The sequence below is a fragment of the Paramormyrops kingsleyae genome, chromosome 4, assembly GCF_048594095.1.
Source record: "Paramormyrops kingsleyae isolate MSU_618 chromosome 4, PKINGS_0.4, whole genome shotgun sequence".
Taxonomy (NCBI): domain Eukaryota; kingdom Metazoa; phylum Chordata; class Actinopteri; order Osteoglossiformes; family Mormyridae; genus Paramormyrops; species Paramormyrops kingsleyae.
In genome coordinates, this window is record NC_132800.1 from 9,983,145 (window position 1) to 10,006,265 (window position 23,121).

Consider the following 23,121-nt stretch of genomic DNA (forward strand, 5'->3'; position numbering starts at 1 on the left):
GTCAGACAGGCTAAAAGAGAACTGAGGTTTGAGCGAAGTGTTACACTCATGTTTTGGTTACAAGAAATGCAGACTGGGGGACAAAGGCGTGAACATCGAGCGCACGGAGCAAACATGGCAGAAACAGCACAAAGACAGAGACCATGCAAAAGCGTAGCAACATGTGCAACCCTGCATTGCCTGTGATTGGCTCCAGACCTCCCATGTGACCCTGACCAGGATTACTGGCCTTTACTGGAAATTGATGGACATTAAAAAACAAACATTCATGTGATTCCATAACATATATTCATCACCAGGTCTAAGTATTATATTATAACATTTGTTGCCGACCTTAAACAGAGCCAAGAGACACGACGATATGTCTAAGAAACAGGAATTTATTTGGCGATTAGGGGAGATGAATTAACAGAAGCAGGACAGCATGATGCAAGGAAAACAGCCAAAATGTAGCTTATATATCACTTTGCTATTAAACAGACAATAACAAATATGGACAGTTAGTCATTCTCACTCTTGTGGTTGGTTAACAGAGTGTGTGGACAAGCATTCATTATTGAGAAAGTGATAAAGGTAGAATTTCAGGGGTTGTTGTTTAAGACACTGAGAATGTGCAGAGCAGGAGAGAATGAGGGCAGGACCCCAAAGGGGGCGCCGAAGGGCAGGAGGGCGTCTCACTCGGGGCCCCGGATTTCAGGAAGTGTCTGTCACAGCTGGAGGTGGGATCAGAAGGGGCGTCAGTGCAGTCAGAGCCCCGTCCTAAGGAGCTGTCACTGCTGCTGCCCTCCCTAGGAGAGAGACCCCAGTGATCACTGCCCTGTTAGGGGGAAGAGAGAGAATCACATCCTGGGATATAAACCGAGGCTCAAGCCACTGCACCAGTACATACACTGGTCTGAACACAATGTTTTCCTATTTACTTTTCCAATCCATTAATGTCCAGCCATTAGCAGAACTTCCTGTGGTTTCTCCAGGTGATGATGGCCATGACAGTACACAGCAGGTAGACCAGACCAACAGCAGCGTGAAGCAGAAAGCGCTGGAAACATTCCTAACATGCTAACTTGATTTCTACAGATCTTTCAGCTACAATGTCATGCTGTGATTGTCCAGTTCAGCTTCATTCCAAAATCTGTTCCCACCAGATAAATTATGTTCCATGTCCCTACAGCCAGTATTAGTAACCGGGATCTGTCTGCCAAGGTCCCTGCCTTTGACTGCCACCTGATTCACTTTGCCATGGTCTCCTATGACTCCTGCTACAGGTATAGGCCCCACCAGAGAACAGTCCTATGTGGCTCATTCAGGCTGTGCCCAGGCAGCCCCAGGGGTGAAGGATTGGCCACCATGCATTCGCCAACAAGCTGCTCCTCCAGGCCTGGCACCAGGGTAGAGCTGAGGATTCTGGTTCTTTGTTTCTTCTTTCACAAGGGTCATTGGGAGTCTGGCCTCTCAGCTAAGACCAATTCACCTTGGAAGATTCTATGAGGGGCAGTTTCTTCTAACATCACTGGGACACACAAACCCCTCCACTGTGGAAAGGTGGACATTTATCATTTCATGGTCTACTTACACCCTAATTGATTGCTTTAGATTTCAGCAGACTCATATTTTCTATTGTTCTACAGGTGAATCTTACCTTGTCTGTCCAATAGATTACTGAGCTGTATGTCACTTCATCCCCAGGGTCTACAGAGGGCTAGAAAACGAACAACCACTTATACTGTATAAATACAGAGAGGACACACACTGTAAATGGATACTGTAATCATTGAATATTCCCCATACTGCTTACATGACTGAGGTAATCAAAAAAAAATCACTTGTTTTAATTAAAGGGAAACGTTTTACTCAACTCACAGTTTGTGCTGATAGTTTCTTAAAGACCGTGGTGCTGTAGGTCAGCTCATCTCCAGGCTCTGTGATCTGCGGAGGTGAAACAACCACATACATTTGCATTTAGCCTTTTCCTAATTAAATTCATCCATTATAAACTGTCTCAGCTCTCTCATTTTTAATGGATTTTCACTGGAAATTGACTCCATAGAGTGTGTCCATGTTTTGTAATTGATTTAAAAACTAATGTTAGAGTTAAAATTGGACATTAATGCAACAAACACAGAGCAGATGCAGGAATTGGACACTCACAGGGTGGCTGGGTCTGTTTGTGTTACTGATCAGCGTTTCTGCAGAGACATGATGGTAAAGCTGAGCTTCATTCACATCTGTGTTGATCAATACAAGCTACTGTATGAGAACTAAAAGTGGTATATGATTAATATTTTTTTTTAATCGAAATGAAAACAATATCAATAATCAAATAATGTGGTTCAAATTCTGGGAATGTTTTAGATATTTCACTCACTGGTTCTTCTTCGCAGAATCCAGATAACCATGATAGTTGCCACAAGCAACAGAAACGGCACCAACGTCAGCAGAAGGAGCATCTGACTGGAGAAGAACAAGTGAAGGAAAGTGAAGGTTTAAGACATGCAGAGGTTTTATGCAGGATCAATAACAGGTCTTTAATTATCAGACTTTGAATCTTGAATGCACAGATGTTAATCTAGTTTACAGAGAAATAAATAGGTTTGGCAGTTTACCTTGGTGATTGTATGGTGTTCAGATTCTCATTTGTGGTGGAAGTCAAGGAACCAGAGGGACATGTGGTCCCAGTCCATCCTGTTGGGTGTTTTGTTTCTGAAGTTAAACCGTCTCTCTGCAGTGTAGCTGAAGTAAAACTTTCTGTCTGCTGTAAAGCTGTAGTCAGCTCTCCCTGTTTGGGTAAAACTCCCATTGCTGTGGAAGACCAGGTCAAAACAACAGTCAAAGCATTTTAAATAACTTAAATCATACTTACACAATTTCATAATGTACATGCTTAAAAATGAATCTACAATGAGTTACAATACTCAAAGTATAATAGGCCATAGGATGTCACTAGTGAGAATTTAACTATGTAACCATAAACATGTCATAGACAGTCTGTCCATAGTACATAATGTAATGATCAATAACAGACTGTGTCTGTTTACATATGTTACATACCGAGAAGTTAATATAATCTGCAGTCCTTGACCTGCAGGCTAATTTAATAATTCACCTTCCATCACAATCAGCTGTAGATAGACACCATCATCTGCTGCCTCATGAATCTCCACAGCACACCAGTAAGTGTCAGAGTCCGTTTCCTTCAGGTTCCTCATGGTCACATTAAAGACCGGGTGGGTGGGGTCATCACTGATTGACACTTTCCCTGCTGGCTGATTGGAGTCAGAACGTGCCAATATGGAGCAGGAATTCCAGTAATATCCTCTACACCAATACTTCACATGGTGTTTATACTTCTGATCATAGTAACATGGGATGGTGACAGATCCTCTTTTCTTTGCAGATACCCAGCTCACAGTCCTCACACCCCGAGCATCTGTGTGAATATGAGAGAAACGAAGTACCGTTTGCTTATTTTAGTATTCAAATGCTGTACATTCCAATCTACTGATATTAGCAAGAAAATGTGTGAAATTTGTTAAAACATCTTACCTTTAACCTCTATTATCAGATCCTGAGAGTCATTCATCTCACCAAGACCACCAATCTCTACAGCACACCAGTAGATACCAGTGTCACTTGTCTTCAGGTTCCTCATGATCACATGGAAAACTAGCTGGGCAGGACTATCAGTGATTGACACTTCACTGGAGCTCTGTGGTGAGTCTGTGCGTGCCATGATTGTACATGAGGACCATAATTGCCCTCTACACCAGTATTTCACATGGTCTTTATACTTCTGATCATAGAAACATGGGATGGTGAGAGATTCTCCACTCTGTGCAGTTAAATGCTTGAATGTCCTCACACTGTCATCACCTGCAGGGACATCATGTAAATCAATGTTTACCAACTGGTCAATCACCAAGACATTCCTAGTTGATCGCAAAATCATCTACCAGAGAAGACCCACACCCCCACTGCAAAATCAATCATTATGACTCACTAGCTCACCAGATTATTCTTGGTGTCATGAGGGGGGCATATGCAGGCTATGTCCTCCCCCTATATGAGCCCCTGAAATGCCACCCACCAAAATACTGTCTTCTCTATTATTTTTCAATATCGTCCTTCGTCCTAAAACAAATCAGCTGCAGGGCCTCTGCCTGTCTGTCCGCCAGCTGGTCATCGCTCACAGGGCAGCTCCGGAGCAGCACTGGAGAGCAGTGATGTGCGAATCACGAACGGACTTGTCTTTTTGAATGGGTCTTTAAAGTGAACTGAACAAACTGATTTGCTGGCCAAAATGATTCGATATACTGTTCACGCATGCGGGGAATGCCTGCTAAGCCTCTGTGCCTGTGATCAGAAGGTTGCTGGTTCGAGCCCGGACTCAGCACATCTGCGGGTCCATGAGCAGCAAGAGGTGGCTGCTCTTTGCGACCAGCTTGCGAAAAATAATTCCTCCATGGGGATCAATAAAATATTGATTACTATCAAGTTGGGGAGGCGTAAAAATAATTTACCCACAGGGATCAATAATGTATCTATCATTAAGTGCTAATGTTCATGTCAGTCCATGTTGTGTCAGTCCATGTCGTGTCAGTCTATGTCGCGTCAGTCCATGTCAGCAATACGGGAAGCAGCCTATCATTAAACAGCATGAGAAACACAGCCATGACAACATCCAGCCATAGCAGGCATGCTTAAGTTCACCAAGCACCTCCCACTAACTGTAGAGTTCCACTGACTTGAGATCAGCGACTACATTGACATCCTGCTCTGTCTGATCACAATGACCACCACTTGATCTAAGCGCCCCTACTGACCTGGAGTGCTGTTGCAGTTCAGAAGGATTCTCTGAAGTAGAAGACTCACTGATTACAAGAGTCATCGAGTCTGGTCGTTCATCAGTTCATTTAGTGGTTCTTTCGTTCACCAGTTCATTTGGTTCACGTCATTCATTGAAACTTCCGGTTCACTGGGTCTTTCGGTCATTCTCTGAATCTATGGGCCCTACATTGACTATGTAGTGCAGTGACATCTATTGGCCAGAATACGCATTGCCACGAGTGAGGACCTGATTGTATGGCAAAATATTGACTAATATTAACATGTCAATATTCTGTATATTTATTTGGAGCCCATAGTAATAAATAAAATATAATAAAAAATAAACTGTTGGTGCTACACGTTAATCAGGTTTAAATGTATAGCCTGCCATAGCGTGTATATACTTGTGTGCTAATTATAATGGACTAAATTATAATAATAATAACTAAAATGTCTGAATAAATGAACAAGGTGTAACTTTTAAACTTTATATATATATTTTTTACAAATCCATTACCAGTGCCTAATGAGAAATCCGTGCTCCTTTGTACACGTTCTCAAAGGATGAGTCTGATTGGTTAGCATCTGTTGTGCATGTACAGAGTGCATGATCAGAGCCGCGCTGCTCTCTGGTAACGGCAGCCATTAAACCAAACCAGTGAGCGCTCTGCATTTAAGAGAGCAATATGGCTGAGACAACGAAGTGCGTTTTGGTATGCATAAATACATACATACACTCACCTAAAGGATTATTAGGAACACCTGTTCAATTTCTCATTAATGCAATTATCTAATCAACCAATCACATGGCAGTTGCTTCAATGCATTTAGGGGTGTGGTCCTGGTCAAGACAATCTCCTGAACTCCAAACTGAATGTCAGAATGGGAAAGAAAGGTGATTTAAGCAATTTTGAGTGTGGCATGGTTGTTGGTGCCAGACGGGCCGGTCTGAGTATTTCACAATCTGCTCAGTTACTGGGATTTTCACACACAACCAGGGTTTACAAAGAATGGTGTGCAAAGGGAAAAACATCCAGTATGCGGCAGTCCTGTGGGCGAAAATGCCTTGTTGATGCTAGAGGTCAGAGGAGAATGGGCCGACTGATTCAAGCTGATAGAAGAGCAACTTTGACTGAAATAACCATTCGTTACAACTGAGATATGCAGCAAAGCATTTGTGAAGCCACACCATGCACAACCTTGAGGCAGATGGGCTACAACAGCAGAAGACCCCAGCAGGTACCACTCATCTCCACTACAAATAGGAAAAAGAGGCTACAATTTGCATGAGCTCACCAAAATTGGACAGTTGAAGACTGGAAAAATGTTGCCTAGTCTGATGAGTCTCGATTTCTGTTGAGACATTCAAATGGTAGAGTCAGAATTTGGCGTAAACAGAATGAGAACATGGATCCATCATGCCTTGTTACCACTGTGCAGGCTGGTGGTGGTGGTGTAATGGTGTGGGGGATGTTTTCTTGGCACACTTTAGGCCCCTTAGTGCCAATTGGGCATCGTTTAAATGCCACGGCCTACCTGAGCATTGTTTCTGACCATGTCCATCCCTTTATGACCACCATGTACCCATCCTCTGAATGCACCACGTCACAAAGCTCGAATCATTTCAAATTGGTTTCTTGAACATGACAATGAGTTCACTGTACTACAATGGCCCCCACAGTCACCAGATCTCAACCCAATAGAGCATCTTTGGGATGTGGTGGAACGGGAGCTTCGTGCCCTGGATGTGCATCCCACAAATCTCCATCAACTGCAAGATGCTATCCTATCAATATGGGCCAACATTTCTAAAGAATGCTTTCAGCACCTTGTTGAATCAATGCCACGTAGAATTAAGGCAGTTCTGAAGGCGAAAGGGGGTCAAACACCGTATTAGTATGGTGTTCCTAATAATCCTTTAGGTGAGTGTATGTTGTTTTCTGCAGGAACAAATACATGATGAGAATCCACCAGTGAGTACTCCTCTCCCTATGCAGGCTGAACAGAAAATGTGGACGACCCACTTGGGGCTCACAGGAACAGGAGGGGTTTATTGAACAAAACTGAAGACATTATGATCACTATAATAATAATAAAAAAAGGACCACATGGGGTCAAAAGCAAAAAGGGGATAAACAAGGACTAATTACAAATTTGGCGGCCAGGCAATATATCAAACAGCACAACTACGACATGCAAACAATGAACCACCAGGGAACTGAACTAAGTGGCACATGGAGCAATTCACTGTCATGGGCAGAGGATCAGTGTCATGAGTGGCATTCATGGGCTATGCACCCAACTCCCCCCCCCCCCCCCCCCCCCCCCCCAAATGCGCCCCATAAGGATACTGTCTCTTCTAATATTTTTCAGTGAAATAATTCATCCTAAAGGAAATGAACTGCAGGGCCTCTGCCTGCCTGTCTGCTGGCCGGTCAGTGCTCACAGCGCAGCTCCGGAGCAGCACTGGAGAGATGTCTTCATAGGAAACAGCGAGACACTGTAATTCACATTATTCCCAGAGAAACCCTCTAGAGGGCGCCAATGGCCCAAGAAATACAGGTGTGACACTTTGAGATGACATGGATTACTGATGCAGAGTATTCAGCAAATGGTTTCACCAAAGATATATGAAAGTATTTCCCAGAAAAAAGGCTGTACTGATTCCGCAATGGGGGGATATTAGCATTATGTGCAGGTAAAATACTGTGTTTGACCTTTTTAAATGGAGCAGGGAGGTTGTAACCATGGGCTATTTTTCTATGTTTTCCTTTTCTGTCACCTGTCATTTTTTGGCATGCACTACGGGAAGTCTATTATCTGTGGATGGACAGATGTTAGGTGGAGAGGTGCAGTTTATTTTGGACTGAAACAAGAACAAAAGATCTTGGTTGTGTTTGGGGAAGAGGCAGGAGGGGCTGTAAATGGAGCTGGGAAGTTGATTTTTGTGCACTGTCTAAGGAAACAAGCCCATAGGGACTTGAGAAAGCAAAGACCCTGAACTGTAATGCTCAAGAAGCAACACTGATTCTGGATAAGGAGAACAAGTTATCTCTGGGGTTAGTAGGAGGGATCCTGAATATCTTATATACCTTTGAGCTTTTCTAATTATGGGCCTATTCATGTAATGAAAGGCCCATATTGTTCTTCACCTAGTAAACTACATTTTGCCAATTTGCGCTGAGCCCGTGAAAGGCACGGAGCTCACTTTGGTGCCAAATCGTAGGGCTTACTTAGCTGCACGGATTGACATATCGTTTGTCTCCGTACTGCTTATGGATTGCGTGCAATTGCCTCTCAAAGTCGAAAAAAAACTTTATTTATTATTATTCTTCCGTGATTTTCGGCAATTAATGCGGGTCGTACCGTAGCGTGCAGCCAGGCAATCTATATATCAAAAGTGAGTCCTTGGTTGTGTGAGGTGTGCTATTACTTTTCTGCGCAGAATATGTTACCATGGCGACGTTATTCACGTTAAAACACACTTAAAATCCCATAGGAATGCATTGAATGCTAACTTTTACCTAGCATTAGCCTGACTAACCATGTGAATAGTAGTAAGGCGCATCTTTTTTCATGGGAGTGAATGGCCCATTGACTTCAATGCATTTCAGTCAAAGTTGTCCCACTCGGCCAGCGTTCATACCACAGCAACAAGACTCGGTATACAACCTTAGGCCTCATCACCCAACACCGCAAGTCCAACATCTTGACCCGCACTCGTCTTTCATCCCTCGTTCCCTCCCATTGACTTCAATGCATTTCAGTCAAAGTTTTCCCATTCGTCCAGCGTTCATACCACTGCAACAAGACTTCATATTCACCCATAGGCCTCATCACCCAACGCCACAAGTCCACCATCTTGACCCGCACTCGTCTTTCATCCCTCGTTCTCTCCCATTGACTTCAATGCATTTCAGTCAAAGTTTTCCTATTCGGCCAGTGTTCATACCACTCCAACAAGACTAGGTATTCAACCTCAGGCCTCATCACCCAACACCCCAAGACCACCATCTTGACCCACACTCGTCTTTCATCCCTCGTTCTCTCCCATTGACTTCAATGCATTTTGGTCAAAGTTTTCCCACTGGGCCAGCGTTCATACCACAGCAACAAGACTTCATATTCACCCTTAGGCCTCATCACCCAATGCCCCAAGTCCACCATCTTGACCCGCACTCGTCTTTCATCCCTCGTTCTCTCCCATTGACTTTAATACATTTCAGTCAAAGTTTTCCCACTCGGCCAGCGTTCATACCACAGCAATAAGACTCGGTATTAAACCACAGGCATCATCACACAATGCCTTAAGACCACCATCCTGACCCGCACTCGTCTTTCATCCCTCGTTCTTTCCCATTGACTTCAATGCATTTCAGTCAAAGTTTTCCCATTCGTCCAGCGTTCATACCACTGCAACAAGACTTCATATTCACCCTTAGGCCTCATCACCCAACACCCCAAGTCCAACATCTTCACCCGCACTCGTCTTTCATCCCTCGTTCTCTCCCATTGACTTCAATGCATTTCAGTCAAAGTTTTCCCACTCGGCCAGCGTTCATACCACAGCAACAAGACTCGGTATTCAACCTTAGGCCTCATCACCCAACACCCCAAGTCCACCATCTTGACCCGCACTCATCTTTCATCCCTCGTTCTCTGCCATTGACTTCAATGTATTTCAGTCAAATATTTCCTACTCGGCCAGTGTTCATGCCACAGCAACAACACTCGGTATTCAACCTCAGGCCTATTCACCCAACACCCCAAGTCAACCAACTTGACCCGCACTCGTCTTTCATCCCTCGTTCTCTCCCATTGACTTCAATGCATTTCAGTCAAAGTTTTCCTACTGGCCCAGCGTTCATACCACAGCAACAAGACTCGGTATTCAACCTTAGGCCTCATCACCCAACACCTCAAGTCCAACATCTTGACCCACACTCGTCTTTCATCCCTCGTTCTCTCCCATTGACTTTAATGCATTTCAGTCAAAGTTTTCCCACTGGGCCAGCGTTCATACCACAGCAACAAGACTCGGTATTCAACCTTAGGCCTCATCACCCAACACCCCAAGTCCACCATCTTGACCCGCACTCGTCTTTCATCCCTCGTTCTCTCCCATTGACTTCAATGCATTTCAGTCAAAGTTTTCCCACTGGGCCAACGTTTATGCCACAGCAACAAGACTCGGTATTAAACCTTAGGCCTCATCATCCAACACCACAAGTCCAACATCTTGACCCGCACTCGTCTTTCATCCCTCGTTCTCTCCCATTGACTTCAATGCATTTCAGTCAAAGTTTACCCACTCGGCCAGCGTTCATGCCACAGCAACAAGACTCGGTATTCAACCTTAGGCCTCATCACCCAACACCCCAAGTCCACCATCCTAACCCGCACTCGTCTTTCATCCCTCGTTCTCTCCCATTGGCTTCAATGCATTTTAGTCAAAGTTGTCCCACTCGGCCAGCGTTCATACCAGAGCAACAAGACTTGTTATTCAACCTTAGGCCTCATCACCCAACACCCCAAGTCCAACATCTTGACCCGCACTCGTCTTTCATCCCTCGTTCTCTCCCATTGACTTCAATGCATTTCAGTCATAGTTTTACCACTCGGCCAGCATTCATACCATAACAACAAGACTCGGTATTCAAGCTTAGGCCTCATCACCCAACACATTAAGACCACCATCTTGACCCGCACTCGTTTTTCATCCCTCGTTCTCTCCCATTGACTTTAATGCATTTCAGTCAAAGTTTTCCCACTGGGCCAGTGTTCATACCACAGCAACAAGGCTCGGTATTATACCGTACGCCTCATCACTCAACACCGCAAGTCCAACATCTTGACCCGCACTCGTCATTCATCCCTCGTTCTCTCCCATTGACTTCAATGCATTTCAGTCAAAGTTGTCCCACTCGGCCAGCGTTCATGCCACAGCAACAAGACTCGTTATTCAACCTTAGGCCTCATCACCCAACACCCCAAGTCCACCATCTTGACCCGCACTCATCTTTCATCCCTCGTTCTCTCCCATTGACTTCAATGTATTTCAGTCAAAGTTTTGTCACTTGGCCAGTGTTAATGCCACAGCAACAAGACTTGTAATTCAACCTTAGGCCTCATCACCCAACACCCCAAGTCCACCATCTTCACCTGCACTCGTCTTTCATCCCTCGTTCTCTTGCATTGACTTCAATACATTTCAGTCAAAGTTTTCCCACTCGGCCAGCGTTCATACCACAGCAACAAGACTCGGTATTCAACCTCAGGCCTCATCACCAAACACATAGCAACTGCCTAGCAACCACCTAGGAACACCTTAGCAACACCTTAGCAACCATCTAGCTATGCCTAGCAACCAGCTACTGAGACCATAGCAACACCTTCTGACAACATAGCAACCACCTAGCAACACCTTAGCAACCACCTAGAATTGCATAGCAACACCATAGCAACCATCTAGCTATGCCTAGCAACCAGCTACTGAGACCATAGCAACGCCATCTGACATCATAGCAACCCACTTGCAGCACCTAGCAACCACCTAGCAGCACCATAGCAACCACCAAAACATGCATAGCAACACCATAGCAACCATCGAGCTATGCCTAGCAACCAGCTACTGAGACCATAGCAACGCCTTCTGACATCATAGCAACCCACTTGCAGCACCTAGCAACCACCTAGCAACACCTTAGCAACCACCTAGAATTGCATAGCAACACCATAGCAACCATCAAGCTATGCCTAGCAATCAGCTACTGAGAACATAGCAACGCCTTCTGACATCATAGCAACCCACTTGCAGCACCTAGCAACCACCTAGCAACACCTTAGCAAACACCTACAATTGCATAGCAACACCATAGCAACCATCTAGCTATGCCTAGCAACCAGCTACTGAGACCATAGCAACGCCTTCTGACATCATAGCAACCCACTTGCAGCACCTAGCAACCACCTAGCAACTCCTTAGCAACCACCTAGAATTGCATAGCAACACCATAGCAACCATCTAGCTATGCATAGCAACCAGCTACTGAGACCATAGCAACGCCTTCTGACATCATAGCAACCCACTTGCAGCACCTAGCAACCACCTAGCAACACCTTAGCAACCACCTAGAATTGCATAGCAACACCATAGCAACCATCAAGCTATGCCTAGCAACCAGCTACTGAGAACATAGCAACGCCTTCTGACATCATAGCAACCCACTTGCAGCACCTAGCAACCACCTAGCAACACCTTAGCAAACACCTACAATTGCATAGCAACACCATAGCAACCATCTAGCTATGCCTAGCAACCAGCTACTGAGACCATAGCAACGCCTTCTGACATCATAGCAACCCACTTGCAGCACCTAGCAACCACCTAGCAACTCCTTAGCAACCACCTAGAATTGCATAGCAACACCATAGCAACCATCTAGCTATGCCTAGCAACCAGCTACTGAGACCATAGCAACGCCTTCTGACATCATAGCAACCCACTTGCAGCACCTAGCAACCACCTAGCAACACCTTAGCAACCACCTAGAATTGCATAGCAACACCATAGCAACCATCAAGCTATGCCTAGCAACCAGCTACTGAGAACATAGCAACGCCTTCTGACATCATAGCAACCCACTTGCAGCACCTAGCAACCACCTAACAACACCTTAGCAAACACCTACAATTGCATAGCAACACCATAGCAACCATCTAGCTATGCCTAGCAACCAGCTACTGAGACCATAGCAACGCCTTCTGACATCATAGCAACCCACTTGCAGCACCTAGCAACCACCTAGCAACTCCTTAGCAACCACCTAGAATTGCATAGCAACACCATAGCAACCATCTAGCTATGCCTAGCAACCAGCTACTGAGACCATAGCAACGCCTTCTGACATCATAGCAACCCACTTGCAGCACCTAGCAACTACCTAGCAACACCTTAGCAACCACCTAGAATTGCATAGCAACACCAATGCAACCATCTAGCTATGCCTAGCAACCAGCTACTGAGAACATAGCAACGCCTTCTGACATCATAGCAACCCGCTTGCAGCACCTAGCAACCACCTAGCAACACCTTAGCAACCACCTAGAATTGCATAGCAACACCATAGCAACCATCTAGCTATGCCTAGCAACCAGCTACTGAGACCATAGCAACGCCTTCTGACATCATAGCAACCCACTTGCAGCACCTAGCAACCACCTAGCAACACCTTAGCAACCACCTAGAATTGCATAGCAACACCATAGCAACCATCTAGCTATGCCTAGCAACCAGCTACTGAGACCATAGCAACGCCATCTGACATCATAGCAACCCACTTGCAGCACCTAGCAACCACCTAGCAACACCTTAGCAACCACCTAGAATTGCATAGCAACACCATAGCAACCATCTAGCTATGCCTAGCAACCAGCTACTGAGACCATAGCAACGCCTTCTGACATCATAGCAACCCACTTGCAGCACCTAGCAACCACCTAGCAACACCTTAGCAAACACCTAGAATTGCATAGCAACACCATAGCAACCATCTAGCTATGCCTAGCAACCAGCTACTGAGACCATAGCAACGCCTTCTGACATCATAGCAACCCACTTGCAGCACCTAGCAACCACCTAGCAACACCATAGCAACCATCTAGCTATGCCTAGCAACCAGCTACTGAGACCATAGCAACGCCTTCTGACATCATAGCAACCCGCTTGCAGCACCTAGCAACCACCTAGCAACACCTTAGCAACCACCTACAATTGCATAGCAACACCATAGCAACCATCTAGCTATGCCTAGCAACCAGCTACTGAGACCATAGCAACGCCTTCTGACATCATAGCAACCCACTTGCAGCACCTAGCAACCACCTAGCAACACCTTAGTAAACACCTAGAATTGCATAGCAACACCATAGCAACCATCTAGCTATGCCTAGCAACCAGCTACTGAGACCATAGCAACGCCTTCTGACATCATAGCAACCCACTTGCAGCACCTAGCAACCACCTAGCAACACCTTAGCAAACACCTACAATTGCATAGCAACACCATAGCAACCATCTAGCTATGCCTAGCAAACAGCTACTGAGACCATAGCAACGCCTTCTGACATCATAGCAACCCACTTGCAGCACCTAGCAACCACCTAGCAACACCTTAGCAAACACCTAGAATTGCATAGCAACACCATAGCAACCATCTAGCTATGACTAGCAACCAGCTACTGAGACCATAGCAACGCCTTCTGACATCATAGCAACCCACTTGCAGCACCTAGCAACCACCTAGCAACACCTTAGCAACCACCTAGAATTGCATAGCAACACCATAGCAACCATCTAGCTATGCCTAGCAACCAGCTACTGAGACCATAGCAACGCCTTCTGACATCATAGCAACCACCTAGCAACACCATAGCAACCATCTAGCTATGCCTAGCAACCAGCTACTGAGACCATAGCAATGCCTTATGACACCATAGCAACCACCTAGCAACAGCTAGCAACCACCTAGCAACACCATAGCAACCACCAAAAAATGCATAGCAACACCATAGCATCCATTTAGATATGCCTAGCGACCAGCTACTGAGACCATTGCAACACCTTCTGATGCCATAGCAAACACCTTGCAGCACCTAGCAACCACCATGCAACACCATAGCAATCACCTATAATTGCATAGCAACAACATAGCAACCACGTAGCAATGCCTAGCAACCAGCTACCAACACACTTGCAATGCCTAATAACAACATTGCAACCACCTATCAATGCCTAGCGGCACTTCGGTAACCACCTAGCAGCACCGTAGCAACTAATTTGCAAATCTTAGCAATCACCTAGCAGTACACAGACGAGCCATTTTAATAGTAGCACAGGCTCTTCCACAGTCAGCGGAATAGGCCCATCTCAAAATTTCTTCAGGAATTTTCGTTTCTAGTTAATTAATTAATATATTATTTGACTTAGAATTGGCAACAAGTAAGCCTTAGGGAATAAAGACTAGGATTAGACATGTGTTGTGTTTAAAGCTTTACCTTCTGTATCACTGATATTCTACATATGTCTACTCTTGTGTTTAATGAAACCCGCTGAAACAGCTATTTGAATAAACAACCATTGTTTACCTGTTGTTGATATAATAGACCTATGTATTATATATAATATATACATAAAAGTTTCAGAGACTGGTTGTGGTGAGAGGCACTGTGGGCTGCGGATACCACGGCTGCCGTTACCTCAAAGGGTGCAGTGGGAGCAGGTATGGGCCCTGACTGAGTGGTCATAGGGGCTGCAAGCTTCAAAGCCTCCTGAGCCCATTCCCATTTACAGGCAATGGATAAATCCTCCTCTAAGGTGCTTGCTCCCTGCTCATGACACTTGGTTTACAGGACTGCATCCAGTCCAGCTATGAACCTGAACTGCCCCAAGGCCATGGCAGGGTCACTGTACTCAGGAAATGCTTCCAGGACCAGCCTCCTAATCTCAGCTGCATAGACCACTAAAGGCTCTTTAGGCATGTTTGGTCTCACATTTAAAAAGTCTGAAAACACAGCAAAAATAATTTCCTTCCACAAACATCATTCAGCCAGACTTCACACTGATCATAATCTCGCCAATATGCAAGGGCATCACAGATTTTGTCCTCTTTTCTCTCCATGCACCCTACCCCCCCAAAAAAAGTCAAGCGCCCTCAGAAACTTGATCTACTTAAAAACCACAAGGGCAGGAACTAAAATCAGAAAAACGAACAGAAATAATTATGTGATTAATACCAAAAATTACATATTCTTTCTTACAGTTTGTCCCTTCTTAAAACCATTATAAGTATTTACACTCTGATAACAGCTTTGTCTGTAGTTTACTCAGTTATGGTCAGTGGCTGAAAGCTTCACTTGCTCAGGATAATATGCCATTATGTTACTTTCAAAGAAAAGGCTACAATAGAGGATACTAATATATCAGTGTAACACGGATACCTAATTTACTCAGCAAAAAAGTACAAGATTAACAACAAAATACTTGCTTTTATCTTCTTTTTTTGATCAGTTAACCAGAAAGTGAACAAAATGCCAAGCTTTACCTGGTAAGGCTATAAAAACGATGAAGAGGAGGAAGAGGAGAGGAGCCATGACTGGGATGTCGATTGTAGCCTTTAGCTGTATCTGTTTCTATCCATCTGTAATAAAGTGACTGTCTGTCCTCATTCTGAATGTGTCAGTGCATTAAAGAGGGGTCCTGACAGAGAGGGAGGGGAGGAGATCTCACACACACACACACACACACACACACACACAGACACAGACACACACATACACACACACACACACACACAGAGAGAGAGCATCAACCACAAACACCCTGAATTAGCTGCAACTATTTTCAGTTTCTCAGCAGTTTCTGCATCGTTCATATGAGTCGTCATGAAGGGTCTGTAAAGAAGTGACAGACATGTTTGCTGTTATCTCTGCTCCTGTGTACAAGACACTAGTGTTACATGCTAGTTAACTTTTCTATGACTGCTAAATATTTTTCAGGTATAAAAGGCAGTTGTGATATTGTTGCTAGAAACCACATTCCTGAGGTGAACTTTGCCCCAGTAGAGGGTTGAATACGATAAACTTCATTTTCATTGTCATACAACACAGGAGTGCAGTGATTAGGACTGTTGCCTCACACCTCTGTGACCTGGGTTCAAGTCTCCGCCTGGGTTACATGTGTGTGGAGTTTGCATGTTCTCCCCGTGTCGTCGTGGAGTTTCCTCCAGGCACTCCGGTTTCCCCCCACAGTCCAAAGACATGCTGAGGCTAATTGGAGTTGCTAAATTTCCCATAGGTGTGCATGTGTGCGTGAATGGTGTGTGAGTGTACCATGCGATGGGCTGGCCCCCCATCCAGGGTTGTTCCCCGCCTCGTGCCCATTTGTTTCTGGGATAGGCTCCAGACCCCCCTGACCCAGTAGGATAAGCGGGTTGGACAATGGATGGATGGATGGATGCAACACATGATTATTCTTATTAATATGACCTGATGCTCAAAAGGTTTGAGATGTTTATCTTTGAGTGTGGAGTCACGTGACTGTGGCAGAGAGGTGACAAAATGACACAGACACACAGCTTAAAAACAGCCTGTTTTATTACCACAAAACCATCTTAAGCTGCATCGCCTTCAGCAAAGCCTGCATACGCCCCTCTGTTCGGCTGTGCGGCCACCTGCCTGCATTTTACTTCTGCTAAACTGTACAGAGAGCCGTGTTGGTAACTGTGGGTCACCAGCTTCAAAGGGGGGAAAACTGCCAAAGCCAGCAGTGACAGAGTGTCAATCTTCACACCCGGCATCAAGTGACACGTCTATCAATACATCTGTTTGCAAGTAAAACATGCTGCACATTTACCATCACATGCTTAGTGTGAATCTTTATTTTATACATTAAAAACAAAAAACTGCAGTGACCAGTGCACAATATCCTACAGCTGTGCCAGTCGAAGCCCTAGACTAGCTTCAGACTTTAGCGCCACATGTTACTTTTTCTTGGCCAGTTTCATGCATGTTCCTTATGCTGGGTGGGGGAGGGGTGGCGCTAGTGGTTTGTCCCCTCAAAAGATGGCGCCCTAGGCAGCATTTTAAACAGACAAAAAATGAGATTGTGACCAACAGAACAGAATGCGTGAAAGATGAACTATTTGCTCGTGTCACTTCCTCCTCCTCCTCGTTGATGCAAACTTGGCCTAATTACATCCTCTGGCCCCGGTGTCCTTTTCTCCCTGAAAAAAGACACATTTATCTGGATGAAAAGCAGGGGGCACTGTGACACAGTGAGCACCATGTTACCTCACTTCCTGTCTCCGTGTGTCATTTGTATTTTCTCTCTCTTTGTTTCCCTCAAAGACCTGCAGCTTAGCTGGGCTGCTCTCTCCACATTCCCTGCTGTGTCTGTGTGTGTCTCTGGGTCCCTGTCCATCCCCTGCCCTCTGCTCCAGGTTCCTCCTGACCCTGCACTGGGTAACTGCTAATGGGGATCAGACAGTGTGTAATGTCACCCAAACCATGGCCAGTTACTACAGGGTGTGTGGATGATCCCTTACTCACGGCGTGGTGAAAATGTGATCTTAGTTTCACTGACATCTTAATATGATTAATTTGCTTTCTGATGCCAGTATTGTTTGTTTATCTCTTTGTTTCATGTATAAACTCTGTAGAGCCTCTATCTTCACCTCTTTTGTTTTTGTTCCTGACACACAGCCTGTTTAAAACCACATGCAAGTAGTATCTCACAGTTTCTCAAATCATAATTAAAACAGCATGATTAAACATGACATATATTCCAGTCTCAGCATGGTTGGTTTCACCATCCACATTTAGTCTGAGATAAAAGGCCACGATTCAGCTACTTACTGCAGTAGCTCCATGTTCTCATCACAGCTACCATGGTGCAGATTAAGTAGACGAGTTCAGAGTGATATGCAGAGGTCGCCCCCTAGTGGAAATAATCAGGAAGCTCAGTCTGTATGACAATAAGCCTCCTGTCAGAACACAATGCTGCAAAAGCTGGGAGCCAACTTAGCATCAGTTATAGGCAAATTAAATATATTATTCCTTGGTTAATAGTGAGCTGTTAAATATCTAAGGTTTTCTATTTCATACAAAGGACAACATTTTGTGGAACTATATTAATGATAGTGTAATTAAAAATGTGCAACCAAACAGCATTAAATGAAACACTTAATTTTTGTAAGCAATGAAAGTCATCTTACCTTAAGTCAAACTTAATGTAGTTCCATTCATGTTACTTTGGTGTCAGTCTGATGAGGGTGTAGAAAAAGGACTCATAAGTGGATCAGGGTCTTTAATTCGGCAGGTAAAAACAGTGTCAACAATCCAGGGCATAACCAGCGTGAGAAAAACAGCATCCAAACTGTCAGGCAGAACCGAGGTCAGTAGAACAGGCAAGGGTCAGGCGAGGGGGGAAACAGGCCAGCAGAAGACAAGGTGGTATCAGAGAACCAATAAGGCAGAGTAAATAACACAGGGAGAGAAATGCTCAAACTCTCACAAAAGGGGAAGATCTTGTCCTGCTAAAGCACCCAATGGGACTAAAATAGAGGGAGGTAAGACCCTACTAGATACAAACTAAGAACAAAAGACCCTAGAACCGATGCAGAAATACACTAATTCAAGATAAACAAACGGGCTTCCAAAACTCCAAACTGAACCCATAAAAGAAATGAAGCACACTTACTTACCCGCACTCTCAACACATTCAGCCACATGGCCCAAAGAGAAGAGGAACACACTAGGGATAGTGAAGATGCTAAACACAGTAATGAAAATCACAAAACCCTCATGAAATGTGCGACCCTGCCTGGATTAGGAAGACGGGGGGGGGGGGGGTGCTCATAATCGAGTGCTTGGTGGCTGGGTCTCTACTAGGGATGCATCGGTACTCGGTAAAATACCGGACCGTTTGGTAGGCACTGCACGGTCCGGTACGCCCTTGTGTACCGCGGTATTTCGGTTTTGCACTTCCTTTTGAAAATGGCGCTTAATACTTACGGTCATGATATGGTATTCTCTAAATCGAACACATGCATTTACATTTATAACTATTAATACATTATACTATGGAAGCCCGTTTCCGCCACCTGAGAAAAAAATAATATAAAATTTAAGATAACTATTTCGAAATTTCGACTTATCTCGAAATAACGAGAACTATCTCGAAATTTCGACTTATCTCGAAATAACGAGATAACTAAGTCGAAATTTCGAGATAGTTATCTCGTTATTTCGAGATAATAAGTCGAAATTATCTCGAAATAACGAGATAACTAAGTCGAAATTTCGACTTAAATTTTATATTATTTTTTTCTCAGGTGGCAGAAACGGGCTTCCATACTCACATGCTCTGATACAAAGCCTCATTAATAATTTAGCCATACTAAGCTGCATAAATTGTGGGCGTAAATAAATGTCCGTATAGCACAGAAAAGCTGGCGCACTGCTAAATGTTGTGCCTGACATCTGAAGCCCTAGTGATTATTGCGCATGTGCGATATAATATCGATATGATATCGCCCAGAACTAATTCAATTGTTAAAGATGTAGACAGTTATGTGTGCACCCATGACAGAGGATCCCATACGGTGTCTTGCCTGCCTGGTGCCCAGGTAGAGGACCTTCTGAGTCATGTGCACAGGCTTTTGGCCACAGCTGGGGTGGATCCAGTGGTTGTGGCGTATGTTGGCACCAACAACATAGGCAAGGGTAGGAGGGCTGTTCTGCAGGAAAAATTTATAGAAGTTGCTGAAAAGCTTAGAAGCGGAATGTCCACGGTGGTATTCTCTATAGAATACATCCTTCCCATGCCACGCTCAAGTCAGATTAAGTTAGATGAAATAGAGAAACCTACTCAAGCTAAATGGCTTGCACCTGATCCAGAGGTGAACCAGTGTAATGGGGAGGCATATTTGTGGAGTAGTTTAGGAGTGTTAGTGTTTAAACTAGGGACTGGGGGCAGGGAGGTTAGTTAAAAATATATTAGGGGGAGATGGAACTGTTGTGCACAGGACTGAGAAGCCCTTTATACATGGACTAGTGAAGGGGCAAACAAGAGGCAGCTGGAGTAAACCACATCAGGGCAGGAATTAGAGGTAAGGCAAACAATGAGCAGTTGAGGCTCATTAAGGCCACACTGGGGAGGAAAGAGGAGTGGCAAAGGCAGGGCATGACAGAAATTAGCAGGAGAACATTTAAAACTGCCTGTTAGTGTAGTGCAAGCTGAAACCCTGGATTCCTTTAAATCAGACTTAGATAAGGTTTGAATAGCTTTAAACTATTAGTTGAATTCTCCTCAGACAAGATTGATGGGCCTTTTTAATTGCTTCCCCACACTGGTGAGAGTGGGACATGGGAGCATCAACATACACACCACGGTCTTTATCATAATAAACTTCCTGTATTTCAGTGGGACCCATAAAATATCTGCACTCCTTTGGAAACTTCTTATGCTCTCATGTTCTTGACAGTTTGCATACTTTCAATGGTCCATCAGTCCGAAATGTCATTATCTCTGTCCCCAAACCATCAGTGTGAAAGTAATTGAAGAAGAGACAATAAAAGCCTTTTACAGTTTATTACATGCAATGATAAAGTAAACGAAATGATACAAAATGTTAGTAAATGAGTAAATTAACAATACAATATAAGTAAATGAAATAAACTGAATGTTATTAATGTTATGGCATGGCTCAGTAACATTATCTTCCTGCTCTCTCTCTCTCACACCCCTGATATCCATGTACTTCCTCTTCTGTATCTCTTCTGCCACAGAGAATAAAAGAGGTGCAGCACATGCACAGTGTAACACACAGCCCTGCTCAGTATGAGCTCTATTTAAATAGACTGCAGCACGGCACGTCATTGTACGTCGCATGTGTGATTATTGTGGCTGCAGTCATGTCATGATAATGAAGTCTAGAGTACAGGAGCCATGACTGAGCATGTTAGAGACCCCAGCCCTCTGCAGACTGGCGCTCTCTTCCTGGTCTTTTCCTGCTGCTCTGACATCACTGGTATCCATCAATTTCACATTCTGTCCCTCTGCTGCCACAGAGACATTACAGAGACATGCACACATTAACAAAAGGGGAACAAAATGACCTAAGACAGACAAAATGTCAGTGTGAAGCTAAGCTTAGTGCCTGGCCCTCTGACTGCAGCATTTCAGAAATGGCCGCCATGGTTAACATTCTGATAAACCACAAATGTTCTATGTGGTTTATCACAAACAACACAGTGATACACCCCCATTGACTGTGAATCCTGTGGGTGGAAACATCTTATTGATGGGGGTCAAAGGAGGAAGGCAAGGCCTGAAGTTTTATTGCAGGCAGCAGGCCACAAACAAGCAGATAAAAAAGAGAGTATAGCAAACTCACGCACAGCAGAATATCAGGAATGGCTACTGAGAGTCCATCAGAACAGCAGCACAAAATCACATTTTACAAGGAAAACCTGAATTAGATCCGTCAGTGACACTGTGCCACTCACAGAAAGCCCATGCAAACAATTAAGGTGCTGCAGCTTGTCTGTGGGTGGAGCCACCATCCACTCTTGTTGGTGGAGACTCAAGGTTCTGGAGTGAGGGCTGGAGAGCAGGGAAACCCAGAGGGGGGTTCAAGGAGGGATGTGAGTTTGAACTGAACCGGAGATTAAGGAGGAGAAGATGAATCCAGACAGGAAGCGGAAATAAGCAACAACTGACAGTCAAAGAGGAGGATTCAATGCAGCAGTGAAGGACTTAGAGGAGACAGTACCACAGGGGGTCAGCACAGGCTGAAAAGAGGACAAAACCAGAGGATCAGTACCAGCAGCAAAAGGACAAAGGCAAGAAACATAGTCTAGGACAGAGCAGAGATATCAAACTGAGGGAAACACAACCATGAAAGAGCTCATCACAAATCCAGTGACTCAAACCCTCAGGGCTACGAGACTCAGCACCAAGCCCAGCAGCAGGATGTTTACACAGGGAGCCGAGATCGTCAGCCGGCAGCATTTCCAGGCTGAGCTGCAGTTTATGCTGTATAATCACCTCGAACACAAATATGTAACTCTGTCTCCCCCTAGTGCACCAGAGAATTCACAGCACAAGTAATAAATACAGGCCTTTTTACCAGAGCAAAGTAATTAACGAGGCGAAAATCTCCATCTACACAGGAGACACAGGATACATGCAAACTGCATCTCTAAAGCTGGAGGTGCAAGAAAACAGCGGTTCCCATTGAAAACACTCTACATTCAGCATTAGGGATGCACCGAATCCAGGATTCGGATTCGGATTCGGCCGAATCCTGGGCTTTTTGACGGGGTTCGGTTTCGGCCGAACCTTAGATTTATTTTCCACCGAAACCGAACCCTAGACTTGCACTACGACGTCACACGGCCGTTGATTACGTGAAGGTGTTTACATACAGTAGGACCCGTTCGAATGTAGTAGGCTGTAAGAATCTGAAAATGGAACTCGTAAGCAAAAAAAGTTTTGTTTGGCAGTACTTTCAACCAAAAGAAGGCGATTCAAGTCGAGCTTTATGTTCAATTTGCAATGCCAATTTGTCTCGTGGTGGCAAGGACCCTAAGCAGTACACAACATCGCCGATGTTAAAACATTTGCGTCTAAAACATCCAAAAGAATACGAGTTGTGCATGAAGGAATCTACAGACAGCAGCCAAAATGCAGCAACTTCAGGTACGGCAGCTGGACAGTCACAGCTAAAAACGTGT

The 23,121-nt window shown here is 44.6% G+C and overlaps 1 protein-coding gene and 1 long non-coding RNA gene across 2 annotated transcripts; both read right to left on the reverse strand.

Annotated features, from left to right (window-relative positions):
• Positions 1-371: 371 nt before the first annotated feature.
• Positions 372-16,045, reverse strand: LOC140588709 (uncharacterized). Its single transcript, XM_072710601.1, has 9 exons — positions 15,927-16,045; positions 3,544-3,870; positions 3,104-3,427; positions 2,604-2,799; positions 2,366-2,451; positions 2,149-2,186; positions 1,861-1,926; positions 1,640-1,699; positions 372-817 (listed from the first exon to the last, which is right to left on the reverse strand). Exons 1-9 carry the CDS (start codon positions 15,973-15,975, stop codon positions 596-598), a joined length of 1,368 nt encoding a protein of 455 aa, XP_072566702.1. The 5' UTR covers positions 15,976-16,045; the 3' UTR covers positions 372-595.
• Positions 16,046-17,372: 1,327 nt separating this feature from the next.
• Positions 17,373-19,157, reverse strand: LOC140589021 (uncharacterized). Its single transcript, XR_011990201.1, has 3 exons — positions 18,597-19,157; positions 18,238-18,319; positions 17,373-17,606 (listed from the first exon to the last, which is right to left on the reverse strand). It is a non-coding gene; the product is annotated as an uncharacterized lncRNA (long non-coding RNA).
• Between the last annotated feature and the right edge of the window lie 3,964 nt (positions 19,158-23,121).

Coding starts and splice junctions, on each gene's coding strand:
- LOC140588709 (XM_072710601.1), bottom strand. CDS start 15,975: ATGGCTCCTCTCCTCTTCCTCCTCTTCATCGTTTTTATAGCCTTACCA. Junction 1,927..2,148: donor CAAACAGACCCAGCCACCCT/GTGAGTGTCCAA, acceptor TCACCTCCGCAG/ATCACAGAGCCTGGAGATGA. Junction 1,700..1,860: donor AGAAACTATCAGCACAAACT/GTGAGTTGAGTA, acceptor TTCGTTTTCTAG/CCCTCTGTAGACCCTGGGGA.